This window comes from Ceratotherium simum, chromosome X (genome assembly GCF_057802395.1).
Source record: "Ceratotherium simum simum isolate JZ-2026a chromosome X, ASM5780239v1, whole genome shotgun sequence".
NCBI lineage: Eukaryota > Metazoa > Chordata > Mammalia > Perissodactyla > Rhinocerotidae > Ceratotherium > Ceratotherium simum.
Genome location: NC_141940.1, coordinates 17,723,058 through 17,748,960, shown reverse-complemented (window position 1 = coordinate 17,748,960; position 25,903 = coordinate 17,723,058). Strand labels below are relative to the sequence as shown.

Sequence of the window (25,903 nt, the reverse complement as noted above, 5' to 3'; positions counted from 1 at the left end):
CCATACTCTTTGTCTAGCAGGACCACAGTGAAGCCTAGGGGGAGGACGCTGGATAATTTGGCTGAGCAAAGCAGATTCTCTGTGTGGTCCGACCTGGCTCAGAAGAAGGTCAAAGCCCGGCTGATCTCAGCTCTGTACCCGGTGGCAGACAGAGGAAAGGATTGGTGTGTTCAAGGCCACTCGGGCTCAGTATCGCCTTAACCCCTGCCTCTCTCCCATCCTGTCCTTTCCCCATAAGTGAGTAGCACAGAGGTAGGCACCCAGAAAATGTGTTCTGATGGACAGAATGCAGCAGAGAAAAATGGTTATGAAAGACTTCAAGAGGAGCACACACATTTATGCAAAAGGACAAGTTTGGTTGTATGATTATTTTTTCTTAAGCAGAACAAGGACACGGCAGCAGTAAAATGGAAGAATGTTCTCAAAGTATATTTTTGTCTCACAACTGCAGTTTCTGCTTTAAGGAATACGATGGACATAATTTGAAAGTAATGTCTAGTACTATGGACTTGCTACAGAGTGTGACTAATCCTTTGGGGGAAAAAGTTTCCCCAGAGTGCTTCTAAAAGGACGGTGGGACCCTAGGTCTTCTTCTAACGTGGTGTCTCTGTTCAAATTAGTTTAACTGAGGAACGTTCAAACCCTTGGTGTGTGTCTTGTCAGACCATGGACCTGGTATGTTTCCAAGTAGTTATGTCTCTCTCACCAGAACAAGGAAAGCCTAAATTCGGGTGGCACGTGTGTTCTGCAACACCAGGGTTGTTATGGAGCTCAGCAGAATTGGTGGGAAAATGCAGGGGGCTTTATCTGCAACTGCAAAAAGTTAGCTAAGTGGAATTAGGCTTTCTGTAAGGTGTTTTCCTGACTCAGGCATGTCCCAAACTGGCCAATGTGTCTTGAGGCCCTGGGCAAGCATCCAAGTCCCGCCGTCCTCAACTGCTCCTGCAGGAAAAGGAGGCTGTTTCAACTTTCTATACTTCTTAAAGTGTTACTTTGATTAGATAGCAGATAGCAGTCTGTTTAGCAATATTACTATTATTACTCTGTCATGGTTATATTTTTAAATTATACTTTTTCTTTCATTTGCCAAGAGCAAATGATAACACACATCTGCACTGCAGAGCCAACTGAAACCGTGGAGGGTTTGCCCAGACAGGTTTGAAAATGTATTCTAGGCCCACTGCTGCCCAAATAGGAAGTCCTTCCCCATCCCCAGGTCAGGGGGCCATGCTTTTTTTTTTTTAAATAAATACAAATTCTTGACAAAAATAAAATGTTTTATTATCGCTATAAAAGTAATGCATTTTGTTGTTTATACAAGTATTACTTGGAAAATACATAAAAGAATAAAGAGAAAAACAGATATCATCTATAATACCAGAACCCAGAAATAACTACTATTCAATTTTGGTATATTTCTCCCTAGACTTTTCTCTAAATATTGATACAAAACTATGGATGCAAAATGTTCCCAATACACTTATATTACATATTCAGGAACATATTGCAAAAATAATTTTGTACCTTACTTTTATCACTTTATCATATTGCAACCCACAGATAACCATTATAAGATTTTTGGTTTATTCCTTCCAGCCTTTTATCCGTATATTGATACAAAACCATGCATGCAAAATGCTCCCAATATATTTATACTGCATATTAGGAACACATCGCAAAAACAGTTTAGCATCTTTCTTTGATAGACTTTGGTATAATTCCTCCTAGCCTTCTTTCCGTATTATTGATACAAAACTATGAATGCAAAATGTTCCCAATACATTTATATTGCATATTAGGAACACATCGCAAAAATAGTCTAGCATCTTTCTTTGATCACTTATTATACCACAACTCAGAGATAACCACTATTAAAGTTTTGATTTATTTCTTCCTAGCCTTTTATCTGTATGTTGAAACAAAGCTGCACAGAGGATGCTCCCTATATGCTTAGATTATATAGATGGCAACAGAGCAAAAAATGTGCACATTTCTTTTATCACCAATATTTCATCAGGAGCACATTCTCATGTCACTTATTATATGCACCATATTTTATTTACCCAATCCTTTGTTATTGGTCATTCAGGATGTTCCTAATTTCCATCCTTAAAAATACTGAAATGAGTGTCTTTATGTCTTTATTTTCTGTGATTTTTGTTCATGCAGTTTTTGTTTTTTCTTGACCACTTATATGGACTCAACATATTAAAGATGACCCCATGTCTGCAATGTTTATAGCTAATGTTTTTCCAGTTGTTGTTTGCTTAAGCATAAATTCTTTAACATTCTAGCATGAATATAAAATCTTATGCCTTGTGTAAGAGTCAATCCATTAAAAAGAAATTGAAAATAATAAAGACACAAACTCTGCCCCCTACCTCCCATTAAACTATTAAAATACAACTCGTCCCCCTCCTTCCACCATGGCAACCACTTTCTTCCTTGTTTAGGGCCCCCTTTTCTTCTGATCTTTTCATCAACTGGTCTTGTGATACTTACCAGTTGTATTGCTATGAAGATGAATGGCTCCCAGACCTTTCAGTTATCAATCTGTCACAAGTGCACAGTGGTATCTCGTGACATGATGATCCCCGAGATGTCTGAGGTCTGTGCATCCTTGACTCAAAATTTCTGTGTTGCCCATGACCCCTAAAGCCTTTTTAGAGAATTATGTTCGACAATGTAACAGAAAGACATGGCATAACAAAAATACATGGAAAAGTAAAGAAAGAAAAAACTTTAGCTCGAATCCCACCACCTTAAGCAACAAGTATGTATATTTTGCATGTTCTTTCCAGTTTCTGCTCCTATATAAAGCCACTTTTCAATCGTGATGTCCATGAGATTTTATGTCCTTGATTTGTAAAACTTGGTATCATAAGCATTTTCCAGGTTTCTACATAATCTTTAAAATTATTATTTGTAATGGTTGAAAAAGGTTCCATTGATTGAGTGACTAAGTGAACTCCTATGGTTGGACATTCCATTTGTTTCCTTAATATTAATTTGGTTGAATCTATAGAAGCTTTCAAATTGGACCAGAGATTTTAAATGAACTTACATCATGCTTTTTTTGGTCTGTGCACGTCTACTTGTACATAGCTGGGTAGTTTACTGTCACTATTTAGTCATCCTGAGGCCGATCTTGGGCCTTACCCAGCAGGTGTCCGCTCACCATAAGACTAATCAGTTTCACCTCGAATTTTTCTAACAAAACTAATTCCACTCCATTTCCTGCTCTAGTCACTACTGTGTAGTCTGTTCTGATTAACAGGTAATGATATAAGAGGCACAGCACGAGGTCTGGGGACGAGGCCCCAGACTAGCCTCGGACAAATCCTTCACCTCCAGAAGCCCCAGTTTTCTTGTCTGTAATTGTTTTTTATGACTGCCATATCCTATTTATCTCTCGAGGTTGTTGGAAGTACAAAATATGAAAGCATTTGGAAAAGCATGTAAAAGCACGATACAAAAGTAAGATATTGGGATTATTATGATTCTGATGATTGCGATGTTTGTGGCCAGGCCTTTGAAAGGTCTGCTCTTGGGATAACCGTCTGGTCTGGAGAGCGGGCAGGGGCGGGGATGGGGGACAGGTGAGGGAGCTGCTTTGGGAGAATCACACTTCAAAGCAATCCGGACTCGCGGTGTGCTGGCTCAGTTCTCAGCTCCCACACTGACAGGACGGGTGGGGAAGCCAGGCAGGGCCACCTCCTGAACTCCCACCGGCTGCTCAGATGCTGGAGCTCACTAGAGTCAGGGGAGTGCTCCGAAGCGGAGCGACTACCAGAAATGGAAATCTTTTCAGGGCTCTTCCCTAATGGCTCAATTTACTATCCCCGCAGGGGTCGAAGCCTTTTTGAACTTGCCAAAGAGATCAATTGCGGATCGGGGGAGGGAGGCAAAGGCAGCAGATAGGTGAAATATTATGAAAGGGTGGGGAGGAGTAGGGTGTAGGGTGGCAGGGAGATACACATTTGCTATAATTGGTGTATATATATGTTTTTCGTTTAAGAGTAGTCATTCTAAATATGAATGCATATATAACGTTCTAGGGTCATGAGGATAAGTTACAGTGAAGGCTGATAGGAAAATAGGTCTCTAAAAATTTGTGCCACCATGGATATAGCCCCAACTCAAGTCTTTAATTCCTATCAATTCCTATCAAAAAATTCATTGATCTTCCAAAAAATGCTTTTTGAACCTATTTTTATTTTCCTCTTGCACCGTCTCTCAGGAACCCTGCCTGGAAGTTAATTCCCACCTGTGTAGGATCACTTTTTCTCCCAGTGTTGCCCTGAGATCTCTAGTCCAAGATTGGGGGAACAAACCCAGTCCCCTGCTGCCCCATCTGCCTTGATGATTTGATAGATATGGTGTTTTAAAACAATCAGCAAAATAATTTTCACTGCAGAGTCCTCATTAGGTCTTTTTAATTGGACAGTTGCCTGTATTAACGGAAATCAAAAGCAGCATACAATCGTTCAATCTCCCAGCACTGGAGTGTATCCAACTCTCTTCCTGTTTGGGGTTCCACTTTACTCCTTGTCTGTATGCACGCATACATTTTTACAGAGTTGCAACCACTGCCTTTCTTTGTGGCCCTGGTTATTGGCATCTAGTTTTCCAAGTAACATTGACACACATCTGTTCAAATCAATTGACGTTCCCATCATGACTGACTCATTTGGCGGGAAAAACAAGTTTACATGCCAATTGGAACAAAGAAGCATGGGTATGGGGGAGCAGCAGGGCGAAAGAAATGGTGGGAGAGGGTTATTTCAACTTACAGATCATAAAACATTTTCCAATAACATTTTTAAAGGATGTATAACATTACATTGAGTGATTGATTATATTTTACCCCATGTTGTGGGACACTTGGGTGGTTTTCAATACCTAGTGAGTTAAAAATGCATATAAGTTACACACTTTGAGAGATGATTGTATTTTCTTGAAACAGGAGTCTTCTGTGTTCAGATCCCGGCCAAGAGTGTTGATGTAGTGTTCCTTTGTTGGAAAAAAAGTCAGTACTGCTAACTGGAGATGCTGGAGGCCTTCAAAAAATATTCCTGTGATTAAAATTTTTAAAAAAATTATGTTCAATTCTAGTTTATAAAAGCAACCTGTATATCTTGTCCCACAACTTATAGAAATGTCGAATTTTAAATTTAGAGGAGACTAAGCTTTTCCTAGTTTAAGGGCCACGTCTGTGTAATAAACTTAATACAATGCCTTGTGCACGCAGCTTCCTCACTAACAAGTAACATGTGTTGGGAAAAAAGGAGAAAACAATTGGAAGGTGCCTGCTGGAAGGTGGTAACATTGGATCAATTAATCAGCTGACTCTAAATTGATCCACTTTACACACGTCTCCCACACATTATGATGCACATTTAGCAACGTTGAAAAACAATTTTAAAGAATTCCTTAGAGAGTTGTTCAAGAGAATTTATAGTCTGGAACGAATTGCCATCTTCTTAATTGACACAGAAATGTTTGGCTAAAATATTGCTTTATTCACATTTTTGTCCTTGGAGGAAAATCTAGGCACATTGCAACTCCAATCGTGTGAATAATGGTGCAAGATGAATGTTTTAAGTCAGAAAAGGGCACCACGAATCAAAGGGCTGTGTGGATGCCCTCAATTTAGACGCCTCTTGGGTGCCCTGGGTAAAGGGCCTTTTTGCTTCTGGAAGGCAATGCCCTCTAGTCAGGATCACTTGCTCCCCGCCCTCCGCCCCTCGCGGTCCCCAACCGGCCGGGTCTCTCACCTGGGTCCTGCAGGCGCCCACTGGACGGAGCCGGATGACGCGGGCATGGTCCTCCTGGAGGGCTGGGCGCCGGGTGCCATCGGGCCTCCTGGCTTGAGGGGGACCCATACAGAGCGGGGAGAAAGGGAGAAGGGAAGCTGGTGAGCGGCAGGAGGGCAGTCTCCGTGCCTCCCCGAACCCCAAGGGCAAAGAAAGGCGGCTGCGGGAACCTGTTCGCCGTTCAGGCCTCGGCATTGCGGGCCCGAGGGGCCCTGGGCCGGCCGAGCGGGGCGGGCCCGACTCCGGGGCTGCCAGGCCTGGAGATCGCTGCTGGGGCGGGGGCGCGGCGGCCGGGGAAGCCAGGCCGGCGAAGGCCGCCGGGGCGCGGCGCCCCTGGGACCCAGAGGGTCCCCGACGGCCGGAAGAGCCCCCCACTGCCCGCGCCGGCCCCAGCGCAAGGGAGTCTGGGAGAGCAGGCGGCTGGAGCCTGACTCCCAGATCTGGGTACCTGGAACCCCGGGCATCCAAAAAGTGGGACTCTTTGGGAGTCTTCCCGGCCCCCGGGAAGACCAGGCCAAGGCAGCCCATACAGACAAGAGGGGCTTTTTGTGTTTCGTTTCTTTTAAGATGCCACAAAGGGTGGAAAAGAGTCCACACCTCCCTTTGTCTTTGCCAATAGTCCTTTACCTGCCGATGTGCCAGGTCAAAAAAATCTAAAGCGGTTTTCATAGGAAAAGCGAGACCTCAGCCAGAGTAAAATTAGCCCTCTCTTTTCCAGGCCGACTGTCAAGCTCCTAACCGACTGGGGACCCCCAGTGAGGGGTGGAGGTGGCTTTAGAGGTCGACAGATGCGCAGCGCTAATTAGCAATAGTGCCCAGAGTTGTGAAGGCACAAGGACCCCTGAGTGGACAGCTCAGGTGCTGCCATTTTCTCAGGAAGTGTCAAGCCAGTTTCCTGCCAGTTTCCAGGCCTCTGGGGTGAGTGACAAAGGTGGCCTTGGGGCGGCGCCTCCAGAGTGGAATTCTGGGACCAGATTTTGGGGGATAGTGCAAGAAGCAGCTAGAGACGCAGAGCCTCATTCCAGAGCCACGCCGTGGGGTCCCCGCTCTCCCTGCAGGCCTCAGATCCGGCAGGCCAGCGCCTTCCCGCGCCGCCTGGGATTCACTGGGCTGCAAGGCCCCGCGCCTTGCCCCATCCTTCGCGGCCCGAGCTCGACTGAAGCTCCCCGCGACACAGCTAGGGGGGAGGGAGGAGAGGGTGTCGGGAAGGGCCCAGAAACTTCAGTCTTTCGTGTACTCCAAAGTCCTTTCCACACGCAGGACGTCAGCCCGTTTCCCAGGAACTGCAGAGCGGCCTGGGGACTGCCTGCAGCGGGTCACCCTTCCTGCCTCCCCTTACTCCGTTTCCAAAATCCCTCCCCTTCCCCATTTAGTTATTGGGGCCTGAAGGTAGTCTGTCTTCCTTTTTGTCGCGTGAGTGGTATTCTAAGTGATCAGGAAGGGATTTTTTTTTTTTCAATCGTTTAAATTTTTCCTGGGCAGGGAAAGGGGTGCTAAAATAAAGCATCGTTCACACCTATTACATATTCAAAGACTGGCAAACGTTTGATGGAGGACAGACGCGCTAGGCCCGGCTCTCGCTGCTCCGGGGCAGACACTGCAGGCGCTGGACAAGGACTTACCTGGTGGGTGGGCCCGTGCGGGAGTCCCAGCCTTGCCCGGGCAGCAGGAACAATACTCCAGAGCACCGATCGCCCGCTGCAGTACTGTTCCCGCTGCTAGGGCACGGCTGAGTGCGGGGCGCCGCGTCCCTCCTCGGCGCGCACCGCCTGCGCGCGGCCCCTGACCGCCCCGAGCCCCCGCCGAGCAGTGGCGCCCTCCCCCGACTAAGGCCATGCCTCGTGGGCGAGGAAGGGCACACAGAGAAGAGAGAAACCGAAGCCCCCGCGCACCTACCTGCTCCTGAGCTGGCCTTGGGAGCGGGCGCCTCGCAGGAACACAAGTCCAGCAGAACCCCACCTTCCAACTTTCCCGCGAGGGGGTATAGCAGCGCCTCACGTTTTGAACCGTTTAAAGCACTTCAAAACATGAATTGCTGCTGCATCCCCTCGGAGTCAACGAAGGGGGATCGCTCTGGGGTACCTGCAGGTGGAGAAAGACACGGTGACTGGAAGGAAGCCCGGCCCCGCCCCGCCCCGCCCAATGGCGATGAGTAACGTAAAATGGATAACAGAGACATATCATTCCAAATCGACGTACTTTTCAGAACTTCATTTAATTTCCAGCATCGGCAGGTGGAGTGAAGGGTGTGGCTCTTGATTTTTACCCCAGAGGATGAATCTTGGCAAAGCGTAGTGGTGAAAAGCAGAGGGGTGGGAGATAGGAATTAGGGTGGGAAAGAATCTTACCTCTGAAAGTAATAATAAGATAAAATAAATTAAGGCAGTGTGGCAACATCTGGATCACTCTTGCCAGCTTCAAAATCTTAGTGAAATTTCTTCCTGCTGCATATTATAAATCATAAGTCTCATTCAATGTCCCCATTTTAAAAAAACTTTTCCTTTATTGACTTAAAGGAGATCACCAACACATCTCTGGCAGCTTTAGCTGATTCTAACATATAAGATAGCTGAGAAATACAGATCCGTCCCTGCGAGCATCAGATGATCTCTTTAACTCGCCAGTGCTTCATTCTTACAGCAAACACCCTGCTTTGAGTTCTTGTTAAAATTATCAAAGAATGAGAGATAACTGTCCCTAGATGAAATATCTGGATGTTCACATATGTAACTGGTTATTCAAACTTATTTATAAATAATTTATGCCTTTCAATGTCACCAATCAAAACATAAATCAAAAAGTTGAAATACTTGATGTCAAATCACTCCTTCCTGTCTCAAGCAGCTCCACAGAAACTCTTTCACGTCCTGAAATGGCCGGCACTGTGCATACTCCTTAATGATTAACTCATTAGATACCACTTTTCCCTTTTTAAAATGGACACACACTGGCAATAAGTTTCAGGCATCCCCCTCCACTGTTTAAACGAAAGATTCAATTGGCATAAAAGAAACTACCCTGTAACCCTCAGTCACAAACCTAAAGGTTAAAACAAGAAAACCAGCACAAAACTCTAATGGTTTTGAAGGTTAAAATGTATTTCAACACAAGTAATAGACACGAAGTATTCAAGTATGCTAAGTGTTTTGGTTCACTTAAAAATTATGTAGGTTTTTCAAAACCAGTAAAATGGATGTTGTGTATTTATTAGTTAATAAAATGTGCAGAGTATTTAATGAGACTAAGCACAAAATTCATAACAGCAGACTGAGTTCCAGTGTTACCAAATACTCTATTTATGTCATGGTAAACAAAGTTATTAATAATGAAAATCCCAATCCCTACATTCAGACATACAATTAAGGGTCTCTAAATTCCATCTTGTTCTGGCTATGCTATTTACAAACAACTTTTACATTGACTTTTGGGATTAGTGGAGAAAAACGTCCTTCGTTGCCCTTAAAAAGAAAGAAAAACATGTTAAGCAAATGCACAGTTATACTTTAAAACTCCACAACCTTCTCCCAATGAGATATTTATGTTCCACACAAATTTGTGAACCATAACATCAGATGTTAAAGTCACCTCTAATTTAACGTTTCCTTAGTTGACTACTTAGAAAAACAATAGTTCATTCGAAATAGCAATCGTGTCAAAGGCGAAGGTCCCTTCCAGATTGCTCTGCAAACTCGCTGGAATCGAATTCATTTGTACCTTTCACTTAATCCCCCCTTCTTCTCTCCCAGTGACAGTAACAACGACTTACATTCCGAAAAAGCCACCTCGCTCCCCTAGTTTACGGATTTCCCCTTAGACTGAAATTTACTTACGAAAAGAGATTACAAAGAGGCGTCTTGTCACTTCAGGAGAGGGTCAGTCGCTGATACAAAAGACAAAGAATCGATGCTTTCGACTTGCTCATAGCCCCACCCCCCCTTCTGAATTGAACTGTTTGGCCAAATCATTTAAGAGCCAAAGAATACGCCTCTTCCTCTGTTGACATTTTACAACGTTTTGTCTTAATTTTGCAGATGCCTTCTTCCCCACACCCCAAACACACCATGTACCTTCCCTCGGCGCATTCGTGCCAAACTTTCCCAATGTCAAGATTCCTACAGGGAAAACTAAAGAACCTTGAAAGTTTTAATTGGGAAAAAGACAATGCAAAGTTAATCACATTTATTTCCAAGGCATATTTTACTGCTTGCAAATAAGAGCCATGAAAAGTCCATTTACAGTTTGTCAAAACCAGTCGCTCCCGACCCTGGCGAGGCTGACAGTCGGTCACTGCCCCTTACTCAGTTTTCTCTCTCCGCCCCTCCCTGTTAGCTTTTTTCGGCCCGTTTCCTAAGAATTTTCCCGGCCGCACTCCTGTGCTAAACACTTTCAAGGTCTGTTTCGCCCGCACCCCGGCCCCCAAACGTGCTTCCCAATCCCAAAGCCACACAGAACTTTTTCAGCACTGTCACCAGATTCTTTTCAGTCTGCTGTAACCAACGTTACTATCCGGAAAAACGCCAGCCAACAAGTCCCTTTTAAAAAAATCGCATGTCACCTCTCGCTCCACTCGAAAATGGCGCCGAAATCGAAGAACTTCTTAAATTTCATTGTCAGCTTTTTGCAAAGGTTTCTGGGATTTTCCTGCGAAGCTGTTTCGCCGAGACTGAAAGCTAGCGAACGAGCAAGCAAGCAAAAGAGAAGGAGGAAGGAAGGGGGGCGGAGAGGCGCGGACAGACAGCGAGAGAGCGGGCCCGGGCGGGGAGCGGGGCTGGGACTTGGGAGACGGCGAAGTCGCGGGGCGCGAGGGGCCGGGCACCAGCCACAGGGACCGAGAACTGGGCGCAGAGGGCCGGGAGCCGGGGTGGCGGCGCGGAGGGTGCGCTCTTGCGCTGGCTGCAGCCGAAGCTCGGAGAGCGGCGTGGCGGAGGCGGAGCGGAGCGAGGGGTCGGAGCTGTGCGCACCCGGGAAGGCGAGCGGGGCAGCCAGCGGAGAGCCTCCAGGAGCGGCCCTAGAAAAAGCCGGCTCCGGGGGCGTGGCCACGCGGTGCTCACGCTCCCCCTCCTTCCCCGCGCTTCTCCGGGGGCGGAAGGGGGGAGGGGAGGAAAGGAGCGGTAGGGAAGGGGGGGTGTACAGGCGCTCGACGCCACAGCCTAGGTCTGCAGCCGGGAAGGGCCGAGAAGGGCACTGGGCGCCCAGAATAGTCCATACAGAGCCGGATAGCGAGGGTTCACGGAGAAAAAAGAGAGAATGGAAAATGGCAAAGACAAGGGCACAAGGTAGCGCAGCGCGCACCCAGAGACCCACACGACGAACGCCACCCCACGCCCACCGGTCCCCTCGCGGTGCCCTCTGAGCTGCCGGGAGGGAGCAAGGTGGCTGAGCAAAGCCCCTTGCGCTCTGCTTCCTGGGGCGCCTGAGATGGTTTGGGGAGGAGACAGGGAGCCTCAGACCGCGTGAGTGTAGCGCTCTCCCCACGCGTTTGAGTCCAGACTCGTCGGGACTCCCCTGCCCTCGCCGCCTTGCCAGGATCTCAGGGAGAGAGACCCCTGGGACGAGGCGAGCCCCGTACGTGCTGGCCGTCCGCTTTGGGGGACATAGCGCGGAGGGAGAGAACAATTGTCTACACATGTCTCAGTCCAAGAAGGGAAACTGATGTTAAAACTGAAATGGGGAAACAGGAGGGAAACGAGCCCTTCTTCTGGATGCTAGAGGCTCTTAGGGACGAAGAGTTAATTTTCTTATGTGTGAGAATGGTACTGAAGGTAAGTGGAATGTCTTTGGACTTAGAAGATGCATGCTGAAGTGTAGAGGTGAAATGTCACCATGTCTGCAATTTTCAAATGATGCAGCGAACACAGGCACACATTCTGAGAGAGAGCGAGAGAGGAAGCAAGTGTTGCAATATGTTAACAGTTGTTACATCCAGGTGGGGGGATAAACGGACGTTCGTTGTACTATTCCATCAACTTTCCTGTATATTTGCAAAATGTCATAATAAAAATTTTGCGAGAAACCTTTTATAAAATAGCGCCTGAACGCTAAGAAAATGAGCGCTGCCCTCTTTCTCTTTCCCTGTCCCGGGTGGGACAAATTTGCGAGCAAGCAGGGTTCAAATCGAGCGGGTTCTGGACGGGAAGAGCAATGGGTAGCGCTGGCCTGCAGCGGCCACAGCCCTGGGCACGGGACGCGGGCCAGGAGGGGCCCCGGGGATCTCGGGGCAGGTGGGCAGCGAGGCGCACGGCGCTGCGGAGCTGCTGAGCGCGCTCGCCCGGGGAGGGGGCTTCCCTGGCGGCTCTCAGCCACCCAGGGTCTGACTCAGACTCGGTCTGCTCAGCCGTGCCGGCCGCCTGCGCCGCGGACGAGCGAGGAAACCGGTGGGCCGCGGGGAGCTGAGCCGCGCGCCTGACGCCGCCGCTGCGGCCTGTGTCCCCCGCGCTCCCCGAGGGTGGCTGTCGCGGCCTGCGCCCTGCGCGCGGGGTAGTGGAGAACCGCGGGCGGGGGCTGGAAAAAAAAATCAGGTGTCGAAAGAAAATAGCAACAGTGACACACACACGAAATCAGTATACAAAAATAAAACCACGGATTCCACCATACTCGGTGCTCGAGTTTCTTGAGCCACTTAACTCGCGCATGCATTTTGCTGTGATGTTTCTGTAGATCTGGTGTAAAACCTTAATTTCTTTTCAAGGGCGATCTCGCAGACCCAAGGCGTTGCAAGTGCTGCGTGGCCTTGCACTGGCGTCTGCTGCTTTTTTGGAGGTGACGGGGAGGGAGAGTAGAGTCTTCCAGGGTCTGCAAAGCTGGTTTAAGAAATTAACCAAAAAGATTTTACAGACTAAGATTTGATTTTCAGGAAAGATTTTAAAACTGCAGTGACTTGTCTGGCTTCGGTGGGAGCTAAAAACTTATTACTAAACTACAATTTCCCTATTAAAGTCTTCAAAACTCTTCGTGGACAGGGCTGAAAGTTTGTCAGGCTGTCAGACGTGACTGAACAAGCTTCTAAACCCTCAGATAGATCATTTATAAAGCTCCAGTGTCCTTGGCGTGAAAGACTTTTCTGGGTAAATTTGCTTGGGTTGATCTAACTGCCTGTAAGCCTTCATTGCCCTACCTAGATTAGTAGAAGGGCAGAAGATTCCAGCACTAGAAGATAAAAGTCGAGTTTGTGGCACGTCCTCTAAAGAAAAATTGCAACAGCTTTCTTTATTAAACTCTGTTTGCTCCATCAGCAAATTAGAGAGCCAGTTGAATATTGATGAATTCTTTGAGGATGAGTAATATGGCTACAGGCCGCAGAAAGTGAGGGAGGGCAGGCTTAAGTATTTACTCAAGTGAACAATCCTCAAATATTTTTCAAAAATGATGTCTCAAGGATTTTCTTAGGACCTCTGAAGTAAACCCTGATTCTGCAAATGGCTTCTCATTTTAGTAGGCCCTTCCCAACTTGACCGAACCCAGCCACACCTCACCTCACTAGTGGGGATGTCAGGGAGGCCCTCCAACTGCTAGTCAGGCAGCTTCTCACTGGGCAACAAGGAACCCCCAAAACGAAATTGTTTTTTGTCACTTCTAAAATACTATTTCCAAGTGGGTATTTTCAGGAAAACAGCACATATTTCTTCTTCCTATTTTCTTCCACGAAACATTCAGAAATTACCTTGATAAGAAATAATTATAGTCAGCCGAGGGAGGAGAGTTTAGCAATAGCTTTGAAGGATCTGAAGGCGCAGCTGAGAAAAATAAATTAGCTCTAGACCGGAGATATTCAGCAAGGAAGTTACGCGTGACAAGGTATTTCGAATAATTTTTGGAACGTGTTTTCTGAAAAGCAATTGTGAGTGAATCTTTGGAAATAGATACTAGGGAAACGAGTTGAACTGAAGATTCTTTTTTAAATTGTAAAGACAATTTCTAGAACTCAGCATTTTTATTTTAAAGAGAAATGCCTTTTATGATTATGTTTTTCATGAAGGCCTTGCATTAGGGAAACAAGACTTTCCTTATGTTGTAAATATCCAGAAGTCTTCAGAGAGATAAAATCAGGATAGAGTTACAGATTTAACAGAAAGAAAACAACTGAAATCGTGTTATGAAGCTTCTAGTGTGTTACTTGTAAAGGCTTTTTTCAGGATTCAAGCAAAGGCTAGTAGTGAGCAGTAATAACAGAATAATGCTTGCCCCACTGTCAGATTAAACAAAAAAGATAGTGCCCTTTGGTAATTTTTATTTGACTTTATGAAATTAGTTATGATAAAAAAATAGTTTTTTGCAAATCTTAGAACTTTGGGAAAAAATTTCAAATCTTAACTTCTCCCACTCCCATGATCTCACCGGGCGGAAAAAGTAGAATGAATTTGTAAATTTTTCCTTTCTGCCAAAGAGGAGCTTAGTAAGTCCTTGATGGCTGTTGCTTTTGATTTCAAGGACCCTTTTCCGTCCTCAAAGACGCAGAATCACTGCCTTCAACGCTACTGGGATTTCTTCTTTAAACACGGCATGTTTTTCTTGTTGGGTGTGTACTATTATTGTCTTAATTATTCCTGGATTTTTGCCCGTTAAATCAAAGACTGTCAGATTACAGAAATGATCAGAACTTTGCGCAAAGGAAGGCTACAAAGAAGGGGCTTAGGGCGGCCCCAGTCTCTACGCTGTGTGATCCTACAGTGTCACTGTCCTGTAAGCGAGCATGACTCCCTGGCCTTTGCAGAGTGTGAACTGACAGAGCAAAGTGTAATGACAGGGGCGTGGAGACGGAAAACTCATCTCCAAGTGTAGTCCTAGGCTAGACTGGTCGCTCGTTTTCACCATAAACGTTATGGTCCTCAGTTTCTAACCTTACACATCTAGCACTTTCCTTGAGTCTTACTTAATTATGAAAAAGAGAGAAGAAAAAACAACCCAGTATAGATCAATGTCAACATGGCAAACGTAATCGTGTTCAGGGAGGCTGAAGTGCATTTGGACACTTGTTTGCTCCGTTTATATAAAAAATTAAAAAAAAAAAAAGGCCCAAAGTGACCAGCACCCAGGAGGTCCTATAAAATGCAGAGAGCTCTGCCAAGTCTGAATGACATCACTTTTAGGATCTTGCTATGTAAAGGGAAAATGCTCCTGGGGGCAAATAATATCTTGCTGGGTGGAGGGAGGAGGAGGGACTAGGAAATTGAAGGGTGCTGAGGGCTGCTATCTTCGTCTAAAACCAAGATGTGTTTTCCAAACCATGCAATGCTTTGTGGAAATAGGGCAGGAAGGAAAGTCAATATGCGTAAGTGAAGCATTTACATTAAAGCTGTGAACACTGACCTATCGAGAACTCACTTGAAGCTCTCCTTCTTGTCCCCATAACATAACTGTTTGCATTGTTAAAACTGAGACTTAGTAGGTGGAGTTTGTAGGCCTGGTGGAAAATGTCATTTCTTTTACCTCATGTCTTTTAAAATAATTCTTGGGTCTAGAATCAGGTGGGATTTTGGAGTAGCTCATGATCAGAGTGAGCCCCATCCTTTGGCAGGAAATGGAGATGGAGATCTGGACCCTAAACCCGGGGCTCAGCTGCTTCTTTCGCTCAGAGTCCCCAGGAAATGCTGGGCTCACAGGCAGGGACAGTGAAAACAAGAGTGAGGTGGTGGGTGAGGGCGAGGTCAAAACAGAGGAAGAAAGAAGCAGAAAGAAGAACAAGAAAACTAAGTCTTTCCTCTCCATTCCTATTATCTGTCTTCTCTTCGAACCTTCCATTGGCCACCACCACGTCATTAAGGTAAGCTTCTCAGGCTCCCCATTGATCTCCCAGCTGAGTTTTGCTCCTCTCTCAGTGGTCCCCTGAGTTCGCTCTGAAAACACAATTCTGATCATGTTGATCTTTGGCACAAAAATGACACAACTGAAAGCTGAACTTTTGAGTGTGGCATTCAAAACCCTCTCCAACTTGGCTCTAATCTGCCTTTCCACCCTCCAGCCGCACCTTCTTCATGCTTCCATGCAGGAGATGTTTGTTCCTCCCATTTCCTCATCCCTGAAGGCCCAGCTCAAAAGCCACCTCCTCCTTGAAGCCTTCCCAGATGACCTCAGAGTTGGAGTTAACTGCCTCTGTCCTGTCCCATCACAGCACTTTAATACAGCTGGTTTTTCGGAGTCTCTTCCTAGCAGACAGTAAGCTCCTACAGGGTAGGGACGTGTCTGTCTACGGGTATCTTCTCAGCACTTTGCACAATAACCTGCACCAGTTGGTGTCCATATTTGTCAAAGAAATGTGTACCTGAGAAGGAAAAAGAGGAAATGGAGGGAGTGAGAAGAAGGTCTTGTGTTGGTGGGAAAGATTTTGGCCAATATCCTCAACAGTTGCCTTGGGTGCCCTTTGGTGCCCTTGGTGCCGAGGGTGGTCGAACTTGGAGCTAACATGGTCGCTTAAAAGAAGTCGTTCTGTGACTGACATTTGAAACACATCCCCTTTTAAATTAGCTACTCAGTGCTATAAACCCTCCCCTGAAAAACTATCACTTAAGTTTCAAGCCAGTCCTTGAAGGGAATGTGGAATTTGTGTGGAATGGGAGAAACAGTGTGTTTAGAGACTTGGAGGTAGAGAAGAGCTGAAAGGAGATAGACCTGCCTGGACAGAGGATATCTACTAGTGAATTTGTTGGAGATTGGGCTGGACAAATAGGGTCCCTCCAGGGGCCAGCCCTGTGGCTTGGTTAAGTGCGCATGCTCCGCTGCTGGCGGGTCGGGTTGGGATCCTGGGCGCGCACCCACGCACCGCTTCTCCGGCCATGCTGAGGCCACATCCCACATACAGCAACTAGAAGGATGTGCAACTATGACATATAACTATCTACTGGGGCTTTGGGGAGAAAAAGGGGGAAAAAAAAGGAGGGGGATTGGCAATAGATGTTGGCTCAGGGTTGGTCCTCCTCAGCAAAAAGAGGAGGATTGGCATGGATGTTAGCTCAGGGCTGATCTTCCTCACAAAAAAAAAAAAAATAGGGTCCCTGCAACCTCGGACAAATAGATTATGGGGGCGTGGAAGTAGGCAGAGGAGTTTGGACTTTAGTTGCAGGATGATGTGGAGCCTTTAAAGGGCCTCAGTAGGGTGTGATGTAATGAAAACAGTGTTTGCAACAGATTTACTTGGCTTAGATGGTAACTCTATGAACTATGATAAACCTACGAAGATCTGAATAATCGGAATATCCTATTCTCCGTGCCGCAAGAGTGAGTTTTCTTACTATGGAAGAGGAAAGATGGAAAAATACTACTTATTGTATGCCTACTATCTATCAGGCGATGTGCTAAACTTTTTTTTCAGTACCTATTTCCCCCTCTTCTCTCTCTCCCCCCTCCCGTCTCTCTCACACACCTGCACATGCACACACCAAAATATCCCCCAACTAGGACTTGACTGGCTTTCAAAGTTAATCAATTTCCTGTTAAATTACTCATAAAAATATGTTTTAAAATGCCAGTAAATATCAGGGAAAACATTCATCCAAAGAATCCAGAAAGTTAACATCATGTGCTGATTTGACGGAACACAGGAATGAAAATACACACCTTCTGGACTGAGGCTAACCGTTTTTGGGGGGTGGCAGAGCTTCAAACTGGAGAATGTTATTTTTCATGGGAAGCTTAAAAAAACTGTCATTAAATATTTTCATAAAGTTAAAACAACATTGAAAGTAACTTAAATACTCCCCATAGTTGCTGTAACACAAATATCACAACATGTTTAGAGCTTTGGTGCATCTGAATATACTCAGAGGAGTGTGATTTCTCCACCTTAGTGGAGCAAAAATCAAGCCAACGAAATATGAAATGAAAACGAGAATTAATTTGTAGTTTGGATCATAAAAAAGCCAGATTTTTGAGGAGATTATTTTATTTTGATTGCCGACTGTAAATTATTACAGGGAGTTGGTGCAGGAATGACACTGAAGCTCACTTTTGGGTCAATTTGTTCCTAACTTGACCCACACTTGGTAGTGGGGAGGGCTGGGGTTTCTCTAACCCTGAAGAAACCAGCCTCACTGTTGCTCTAGGACTTGTCCCTTCTCTCCCCACACTGGCTTTCTTTTAGTACTTTGTCATGTAAATGCATTTTAGAAAACAGAATAAATATTCTACAGGCTCACTTGGAAAATAAGCTTTCCTTTTAAAGATGTGTGCGTGTTTAAGTTGTATACTTACAACTTAAAAGAATTCTTGACAGAAAGAAATAAGTATTTGGCTAAGAGTCAAAAATTTTGAAGTAACCTTAAAAGGTGAATAATTTACATTAGCATGGTGTTTATATAATAGGGTGTGTGTGACAAAGTTACAATAACCTTGAAAATAACTTGGGCAACTGTAGAATTTAAGTGCCTTCGAATAGTATGTTTCTAGACAGCTGGCAGGACTTCTTTTATGTTCCTTTAGGTTTGAAAACTGGTATTAGCACTTACTTCTCTGACTCAGAGCAACTGCCCCCCGCCTGTCAGAGAACATCTACAAATGAATGTGGACAAAGCCAGCCACGTAGGGAAGGGCTAGCCTGTCGCTTCACTTCCGGAAACCTGTTTATGAATCCTCCTGCAATCCCACCGCCTGCTCCTACCCAGTTAGCCCCTCTCAGCTACTGCTGTGTGAGGATTCTGTGAGCTGCTTTGATTTCATGCATTACCCTTCAGGTAGGTTATGGGAATTTCACCAATGGCCAAGTCGGATGGTTGTAAAGTGGATAGGAACAAAGCAAAAAACGGAAGTACTGTAGTAAGTGATGGGGAGCATTGTGCTAATATTCATATATAAATCAATAAGCAAAGCCCCCTGCCTCCTGTTCTTAGAAGCTGGACAATAATGGCATATATATTATATATATAATATATACATGCATACCTATATATACACACGTCTATCATCTATCTATCTATCTATCTATCTATCTATCTATCTATCTATCTATCCATCCATCCATCCATCCATCTATCGATACAGATTACCCCACCTCCCCGTCCTCGCTCTGAATTTCATTAGAAAATTGTTGGCCTGATCTGAATTACACTCCATTCGAGGACTGTTCAGTTCATATTATCAGTAATATGGGTCACATTAGACACAACATAAGAACCTCTATCTAGTATCGTCATTTATATTATTTGATCTACCTTTTACACTTTTTTCCTTTGGCTTTAAATGTCCCCATCAGTGTCCTCTTATAAAAATAAATGGCAGCTTCCTCTGGAATGCTTCTCACCAGTCAGTTGGTCAGTCCTGTAACTTGCGGCTTGTAGAACTTGTTTTCACCGGGGAAGAAAAATAGAACTGACTGAGGCAAGGGGACGGCAGTGATGTATCAGGTATTTTTCCACCCAGTCTGTGTCCTGCCATTAATTGTATTCACCTAAATAAATTGAAGAATGTTGAATCTGTGGAGTTTGCCAGTATGATCAGATTGAAGGTGTGGTAGGGAGCCTCTATGATGGTCCCTAGTGATCCCTGCCGCCTAGTATCCCCACCCTCGTTTAATCCCCTCTCCTTGTGTGGGGGTGGGACCTAGAGACTCACTTCTCACAAACAGAATATGGCAGAAGTAATGAGATGTCACTTCTGAGATTGGGTTCCAAAAAACCTGTGGCTTCTAACTTGGGCTCTCTCCCTTCCCATCTCGTCCCTTCTCTTCCCCTCCCCACCCTCCTTCTCTATCATCATCGTCGTCATCGTCATCGTCTTCGTCGTCGTTGTCATCTTCCACATCATGAGGACACTCAGCCTATGGACAGGCCCACAGAGAGGAGCTGAGGCCTGGAAGTGAGCCTGGAAGTGGCTCTCCAGCTCCAGTCGAGCCTTGAGATGATTCAAGCCACAGCGCCAGGTTGACTGCTCCTCCTGAGACCCTGAGCTGGAGGCACTGGCTAAGTGCCCAGATTCCTGACCCACAGAAACTGGAGAGAATGCATGTTTGTTGTTTTGCGGTAATTTGTTGTTCGACAATAGATAACTAATACAGAAGGTCTTGTAATTGTATAACCAATGTAAGTTTATAAGCTGAAATCTGACCAACTCATTTGTTTTCTTCTGAAAAAGTTGTAGAAAATCACAAGACTGAAAGTCTTTCTCTCTCCCTCTCTCCTTCTCTCTTTCTCTTTTTGGGAAGAAACAACTATAATTATAATTTAAACAGGATATCATAGAGATCAATCATAGGCAGTAACACTAATTAGAATTAAAGAAAAAAGAAAAGAAAAAGAATTAAAGGATGCGTCTGTGAAAGTTAGCCTTCCCTTTATAATAAACACTTGTCCTTTGATAATGTATTTCTTATAACCATGGTGTGTGTGTGTGTGTGTGCTTGTGTGCTCGCACGTGTGTGTGAACAGCACTGTGTTTAGTTTAAGGCTCTCATTATTGGTGGAGGAATAGAGGGATGGAGGTACTTACATGCATCTCCAAAATGGGCTACTAGTTAAAATTAGGCATAAAAGACTTTTTGCCCTGAACATTTACATATACCTTACACAGTTTAAAAAAAAAAATCTGGGTTGCTGTTTTCAGGTTATAGGAATAAAAATTTAAATGTTACTCTGAGTCTCCTTTTAGGGGTGAAAAATCTCATTATGGCTCTAATTTTCAAATATTTGACAAGCAGTTATCATAACAAATGGTTTTAGACATTTTTGACTTTCCCAGAGATTGAAAGAAAGGTGGAAATGCTCATTTCTTTTCATGGCAATAAAGCATTTCTTATTATTATCACAAATATGATTAACAATATATGGTAGATTTTTATAAATCATGTCACCTTAAAAATGGAATACATATTACCACAATAAAGGAGGAAAATACTCTTTTAGAGTGGCATTTCAAAAGGTAAATAAATTAGCCAATTCAAAATGCAGTTATTTCTTAAGGCATTTTTATTTTCCCTTCTTTTGAATGGTTCCGATGCTTATGAACTCCTAGGCCCTCTCTCAGTACCAATCAGTCAGTCAGTCAACTGGATTGAGCACCTACATAGTACCTTCACCAAGTACTATGTACAAGAAGGGTAAAAAAAGAAATAAACAAACAAACAAATAGGAGAGTGTCTCCCATGCCCAAGAAGCACACAATCAAGTGGAGAAGATCAAACAGGCAACTGAAATGGTTGAAGTACACTTTGACTGAGCAATGACATGTCCAAGTCAACAAGTGCAGATTACTCCTGAATTTTGAAAAATTATGCCTAATTACCCAAGCAAAATATGATTTTTGCCCATAATGATGCTTTGCATCTTTGTTCTTGCTGTTTCTTTTGCCTAGAATGCCCTTCTCCTTCATCTTCACCTGATGAAATTCCATCTCTCATTTAAGGTCTAGTTCAAAGGCTCCCAATTCTGTGATGCTTAGGCTTACTCCATCTTGGCTCTTCTGTTGCACTGGAAAATATAGCCCACCCAGCTCTCCTCCCTAGAATTCCATGAGTCATACTTCTCCCATCTCTTGATCACTTCTCTTCTGTCTCCTTTGATGTCTCTTCTTCTTTTCCTGTGCCTTGAGGATTGAATGTTAGGGAATTCTGATTCTGTGGTCCTAATTGCCTGTATTCATGTGGTCTCCCCAAGGCTTTAGCTCCCAGTAATTACCCCTTACACCACTCACTTGAGCTCCAGCTCACGTAAGCTCTATTTCTTGAGCTAATTCCTGGACATATCTGCTTGGATGTCACTATCATCTCAAACTCAACATGTCCAACATGGACTCATCTTCACCCCTATCCTCTACCCTCCCTCCAACACCTTCTTCTCCACCCTGTCCCAGTGTTTATACTCACAAAGAATGCTCTTCTTCCTCTTCTCTGCTTAGCCAAATCCCCCTCATCTCGTAAGAGTGGGGTCATTGCCCACCTCTACCAGGAAATCTTCCTGGATCTTCCAACCCAACCAGAAGCTTCTCTTCTCTGGGAGGGAGTGTTGAGTATAGCGGGGGAAGTGGACTTTGGAGTTAGACAAACCTGGGTGTGAATCCCAGGGATATTACTTACTAACCATAATGCCTCAATTTCTCTGAGCCTCAGTTTCCTCATCTATACAACAGAGAAAATAATTTTTATCTTGCAGAGCTGTTGTGAGGATTAAATGAGCTCAGGTATATATAATGTGTCTGGCACATGGTAACGACTATTATTTTACCATGTAGGTCTTGAGTCTTCGCCAAGGCTGATACATTACACAACCCCAGGGGGTGTCTCCATGAATATTGCCCCTTGCAGTTGTGAAGTGCACAACTTGCACATGGTAGCCCAGGTCTAATATGTCTAGTATTGATAGTTTGCTAAGTTATTTATACGTGTTTTAGTGTTTAATAATCTGTAAGCTTCTGAAGAGGGGATGGGGGAGGGAAGTGCTAGTTCTTGTGTACACAGTCTTGTATACTGCTACTTCTCGAGCCTCGTCTCTCACCACCATCAACCGCCCCCTGTCCATTGTATTGGACTAAACTACTTGCAGTTTCTCTCATGGCCGCAGCTCAGATCCTCAAGTCTTTGCACAGGCCCGTTCTCTGGGCTGGAATAACCTCTAGCTCCCTAGGCTTCTTGACTTGTTGCCTCCTTTTTTTTTTTTTATAATTTTATTTATTTGTTTTTTTCCCCCAAAGCCCCAGTAGATAGTTGTATGTCATAGCTGCACATCCTTCTAGTTGCTGTATGTGGGACATGGCCTCAGCATGGCCGGAGATGTGGTGCGTCGGTGCGCGCCCGGGATCGGAACCCGGGCCGCCAGCAGCGGAGCGGGCGCACTTAACCACTAAGCCACGGGGCCGGCCCTGTCTCCTCCTGATTAGACTGTGTGAGTCATGTTCACCATTGCATGCTCAGCATCTAACATAATGCCTAGAACATAGGACAAGCTCAATAAATGTTTGTTGAATGAATATGCTGTTTTCAGGGTTTATTACCTGGCTTTCTCAAGAAGGGGCAAGACATTTTTAAATGAACAGCTGTGTTTCTTCAACTCTCATGACTGCAATGGACTGAATGTTTGTGTGTCCCCAAAAATTCATATGTTGAAATCCTAGCCCTCAATGTGATGGTATTAGGAGGTGGGGCCCTTGGGAGTTGATTAGGTCATGACGGTGGAGCCTTCATGAATGAGATTAGTGCCCTTATAAAAGGGACTCCCGAGAGTTATCTTGCTCTCTTTCCATCATGTGAGGACACAACCAGAGGACAGCAGTCTGCAACCTGGAAGAGAGCCCTCACCAGATCCTGACCATACTGGTACCCTGGTCTCGAATTTTGGGCCCCCAGAACCATGAGAAATAAATGGCTGCTGTTGATAAGCTGTTCAGTCTATGGTACTGTGTTATAGTAGCCCAAATAGCCTAAGATAGTAACTGAATTTCTAATGTCTACTTATCTACTGAAACACTTTGTGTGTATTACCATGTACATTGTGCTAACATTGTCTGCCTCTTAATAGGTGTGTGCCTTAGGGCAAATTTCTTAATAATTCTGTGCCTCAGTTTCCTTATTTGTAAAATGGATATAGTAAGAGTACTTCTCTCAGGGTTGCAGTGAGGATTAAATGAGAAGATTCTACTATCTGGAATGTTCTCTCTCAGATCATCCCAGGGCTACTCCTTCACATTCAAGATTCAGTTCAAATGACAAGTCCTCAGAGACTTTCTCTGACTGCTCTGACTCCTTCTCCAATTTCCCTCATATCACCTTGTTTCAAATTCTTCGTGGCAAGCCAGCCTCGATGGCCCAGTGGTTAAAGTTTGGCATGCTCCACTTCGGTGGCCTGGGTTGGGTTTCCAGTCATGGAACCACACCACTCGTCTGTCAGTAGCCATGCTGTGGTGGCGGCTCACATAAAAGAACCAGAAGAACTTACAACTATACATAATTATGTACTGAGGCTTTGGTGGGGGAGAGGGGAAGGAAGAAAAAGGAGGAAGCTTGGCAACAGATGTTAGCTTAGGGCAAATCTTCCCCTGTTAAAAACAACAACAAAAAAAGACATCTAAGTTTAAAAAAAATTCTTCATGGCATTTGTCGCTATCTGAATTTCTCTTTCTTTACTTATTTGTTTACTAGTTGCGTGACCTCAATTTCCCCGAGCCTCAGTTTCTATTCACTGCCATATCTTCAGTGCCTAGAATGGTGCCTGGAATGTAGTAGCACTCAATGAATATTCATTGAATAAATTTACTTCTCCTTCCCCTTCCAAGTCTTTGAGAATGCTAATGGATAGCCAAATCTGGGTGAAATTTTCTGATCACAAAAGTCAGGGAACAAAATTTCTTTCAAAGTACTATCAGTCTGTCACTAAAGTATAAGATCCAGCCCTTGGCCTCAGGATGGTCGGATGTGACTTGAGTGATTCTTAGAACCATTGGTGGTTTATAAATCACTAGTGCAACCTAATGCCTTCCATAGATGAAAAGTGATACAGCCATAGATCAAACTAAGGAGGTATGTAGCTAAGTGCTAAGTTGAATGATGCAGAATATAAGTGAAATGGGGATACAGAGCAAGGGATTCTGTTGGGGGACCTTAAAGGAGAGATAAGTCACCCTAGAAAGAAGAGACCAGGCACCAATGTTTGTAAAGCACTTAGAAAATGCCTGACCCATAGTAAAAGCTATATATGTATTTATTAAATAAAATTGCCCAACTGATATTTTTATGCCATCAGAATTTTATTCTTTCTTTTAAAAAAGATATAAAAATATAACAAAGCTTTATTCATGAAATTACCACAGGCTGCCCTTTCTCAGAAGTACTCAAAAGAGGGCCACAAGAGCACTCATGTGTCTGATACTAGTAAATATTATACACTAATTTTAGAAAGAGTATCTACAGGAGACCCCAAATCTGGAGATCACATGGACTCAATTAGGTCATCCGAGTGAAGAGACCCATTCTCAGAAATATCAACAGAGGAAAAAAACTGCACAGGACGGCCCTCGTGAGCCTCTGCTTAGTGATGTAGGGCCTGGGCATGCTCTACTTCGTTGAAGACACAAGGTGGACAATCGCAGTTGGGCCTTTGGCTGGACTGTGACAAGGTGAACACCTCATAACATGTCTCACCGTTCTGGACTGTGGTCCCTCCCTCGCTGGTTACTTTCACGGAGCAGGGCATAGTGAGCCATGGGGATTGTTGAGGGGCAGTGCATGACACTGGGATCACGTACTTAGATGAGGTACCCTGTGAAGTGTAGTGCAGCTCGGTGCTATAGACAACCGTGTCCTTAGAGACAACCTTGGCCCTGATGCCACATTCAGTAACACGGTAGGTGAACTGGTAGGCATGTGGCCTAACATGGGTTGCAGGGCAACCCTGGCCCAAGTGTAACTCATGATAGTGTACATATACATCATTGTTCAACAAGAAAGGATGTACCGTGACCATGAACCAGTCTATGGAGCACAGTACAGTCATTGGACTTTGTCCGGAACAGGCCGAAAACACAGAGGTGAGGATGACCATCCCTCCTATCCACTCGAAGACTTTCATCCTGTAGCTGGTCAGGTAATGACTCTCAGGAAACAGGAAGTTGTCTGGGTGAGGATTTCTAGAGTATACAAAAACACAAAAGGCAAATCATCTTATTTCCTATTGAAAGTTCAAACATGATCATTTTTTTAAAAAGCAAAAGGCTGTCCGTAAGGCACCAAAAAAAAAAAAAAAACAGCTTAAGAGAGTAGAACTTAAATGATCTCACCCCCCAAAAAATGATTAATAGATGAGTTGATGGATTTGTTAATTAACTTGATGAGAGTAATCCTTTCACAATGTATACGTATGTCAAATCATTATGCCGTACACTTTAAATACCTTACAATTTTGTCAATTATACCTCAATAAAACTGAAAAAAGAAAATAAGAAAAGGAAAACATTCCTGTGAGAGAGAATTGAATTTTAATTTCATTGTTGGAACTCATGTGTTTAGAGATGACTACAATGGCTTTTTTAAGCGACTTTACCACGCTGATTTAGTATAAAACACGTATCCCTCAGATGTAGAATGAGAGTCTACATTGATCAGGAGTGGCATCTCTTTGTGTGTAACCGCAACAAAAAAATAAAGCAAAACAGTTTTGGTGCCAAACATTAAATAAGGT

General features: G+C 44.5%; 2 protein-coding genes across 3 annotated transcripts; both read right to left on the bottom strand.

Annotated features, from left to right (window-relative positions):
* Nucleotides 1–4,419: 4,419 nt before the first annotated feature.
* Nucleotides 4,420–7,790, bottom strand: LOC147911769 (uncharacterized). 2 transcript variants are annotated; one of them, XR_015550753.1, is made up of 3 exons: nt 7,713–7,790; nt 5,778–5,869; nt 4,420–5,075 (listed from the first exon to the last, which is right to left on the bottom strand). XR_015550753.1 is itself a non-coding variant. In XM_087427780.1 (2 exons), the coding sequence occupies exons 1-2, from the start codon at nt 6,483–6,485 to the stop codon at nt 5,040–5,042; spliced, it is 744 nt and encodes a 247-aa protein (XP_087283906.1). In that variant the 5' UTR covers nt 6,486–7,452; the 3' UTR covers nt 4,420–5,039. The 2 variants fall into 2 exon arrangements, 1 of the variants encoding a protein (XP_087283906.1); XM_087427780.1 differs by lacking the exon at nt 7,713–7,790 and having other exon boundaries at nt 5,778–7,452.
* Nucleotides 7,791–24,655: 16,865 nt separating this feature from the next.
* On the bottom strand, nt 24,656–25,322 carry PLAC1 (placenta associated 1). Its single transcript, XM_004444088.3, is given in 1 exon segment — nt 24,656–25,322. A coding segment is annotated over 1 exon segment (639 nt). The 5' UTR covers nt 25,295–25,322.
* Nucleotides 25,323–25,903: the final 581 nt, after the last annotated feature.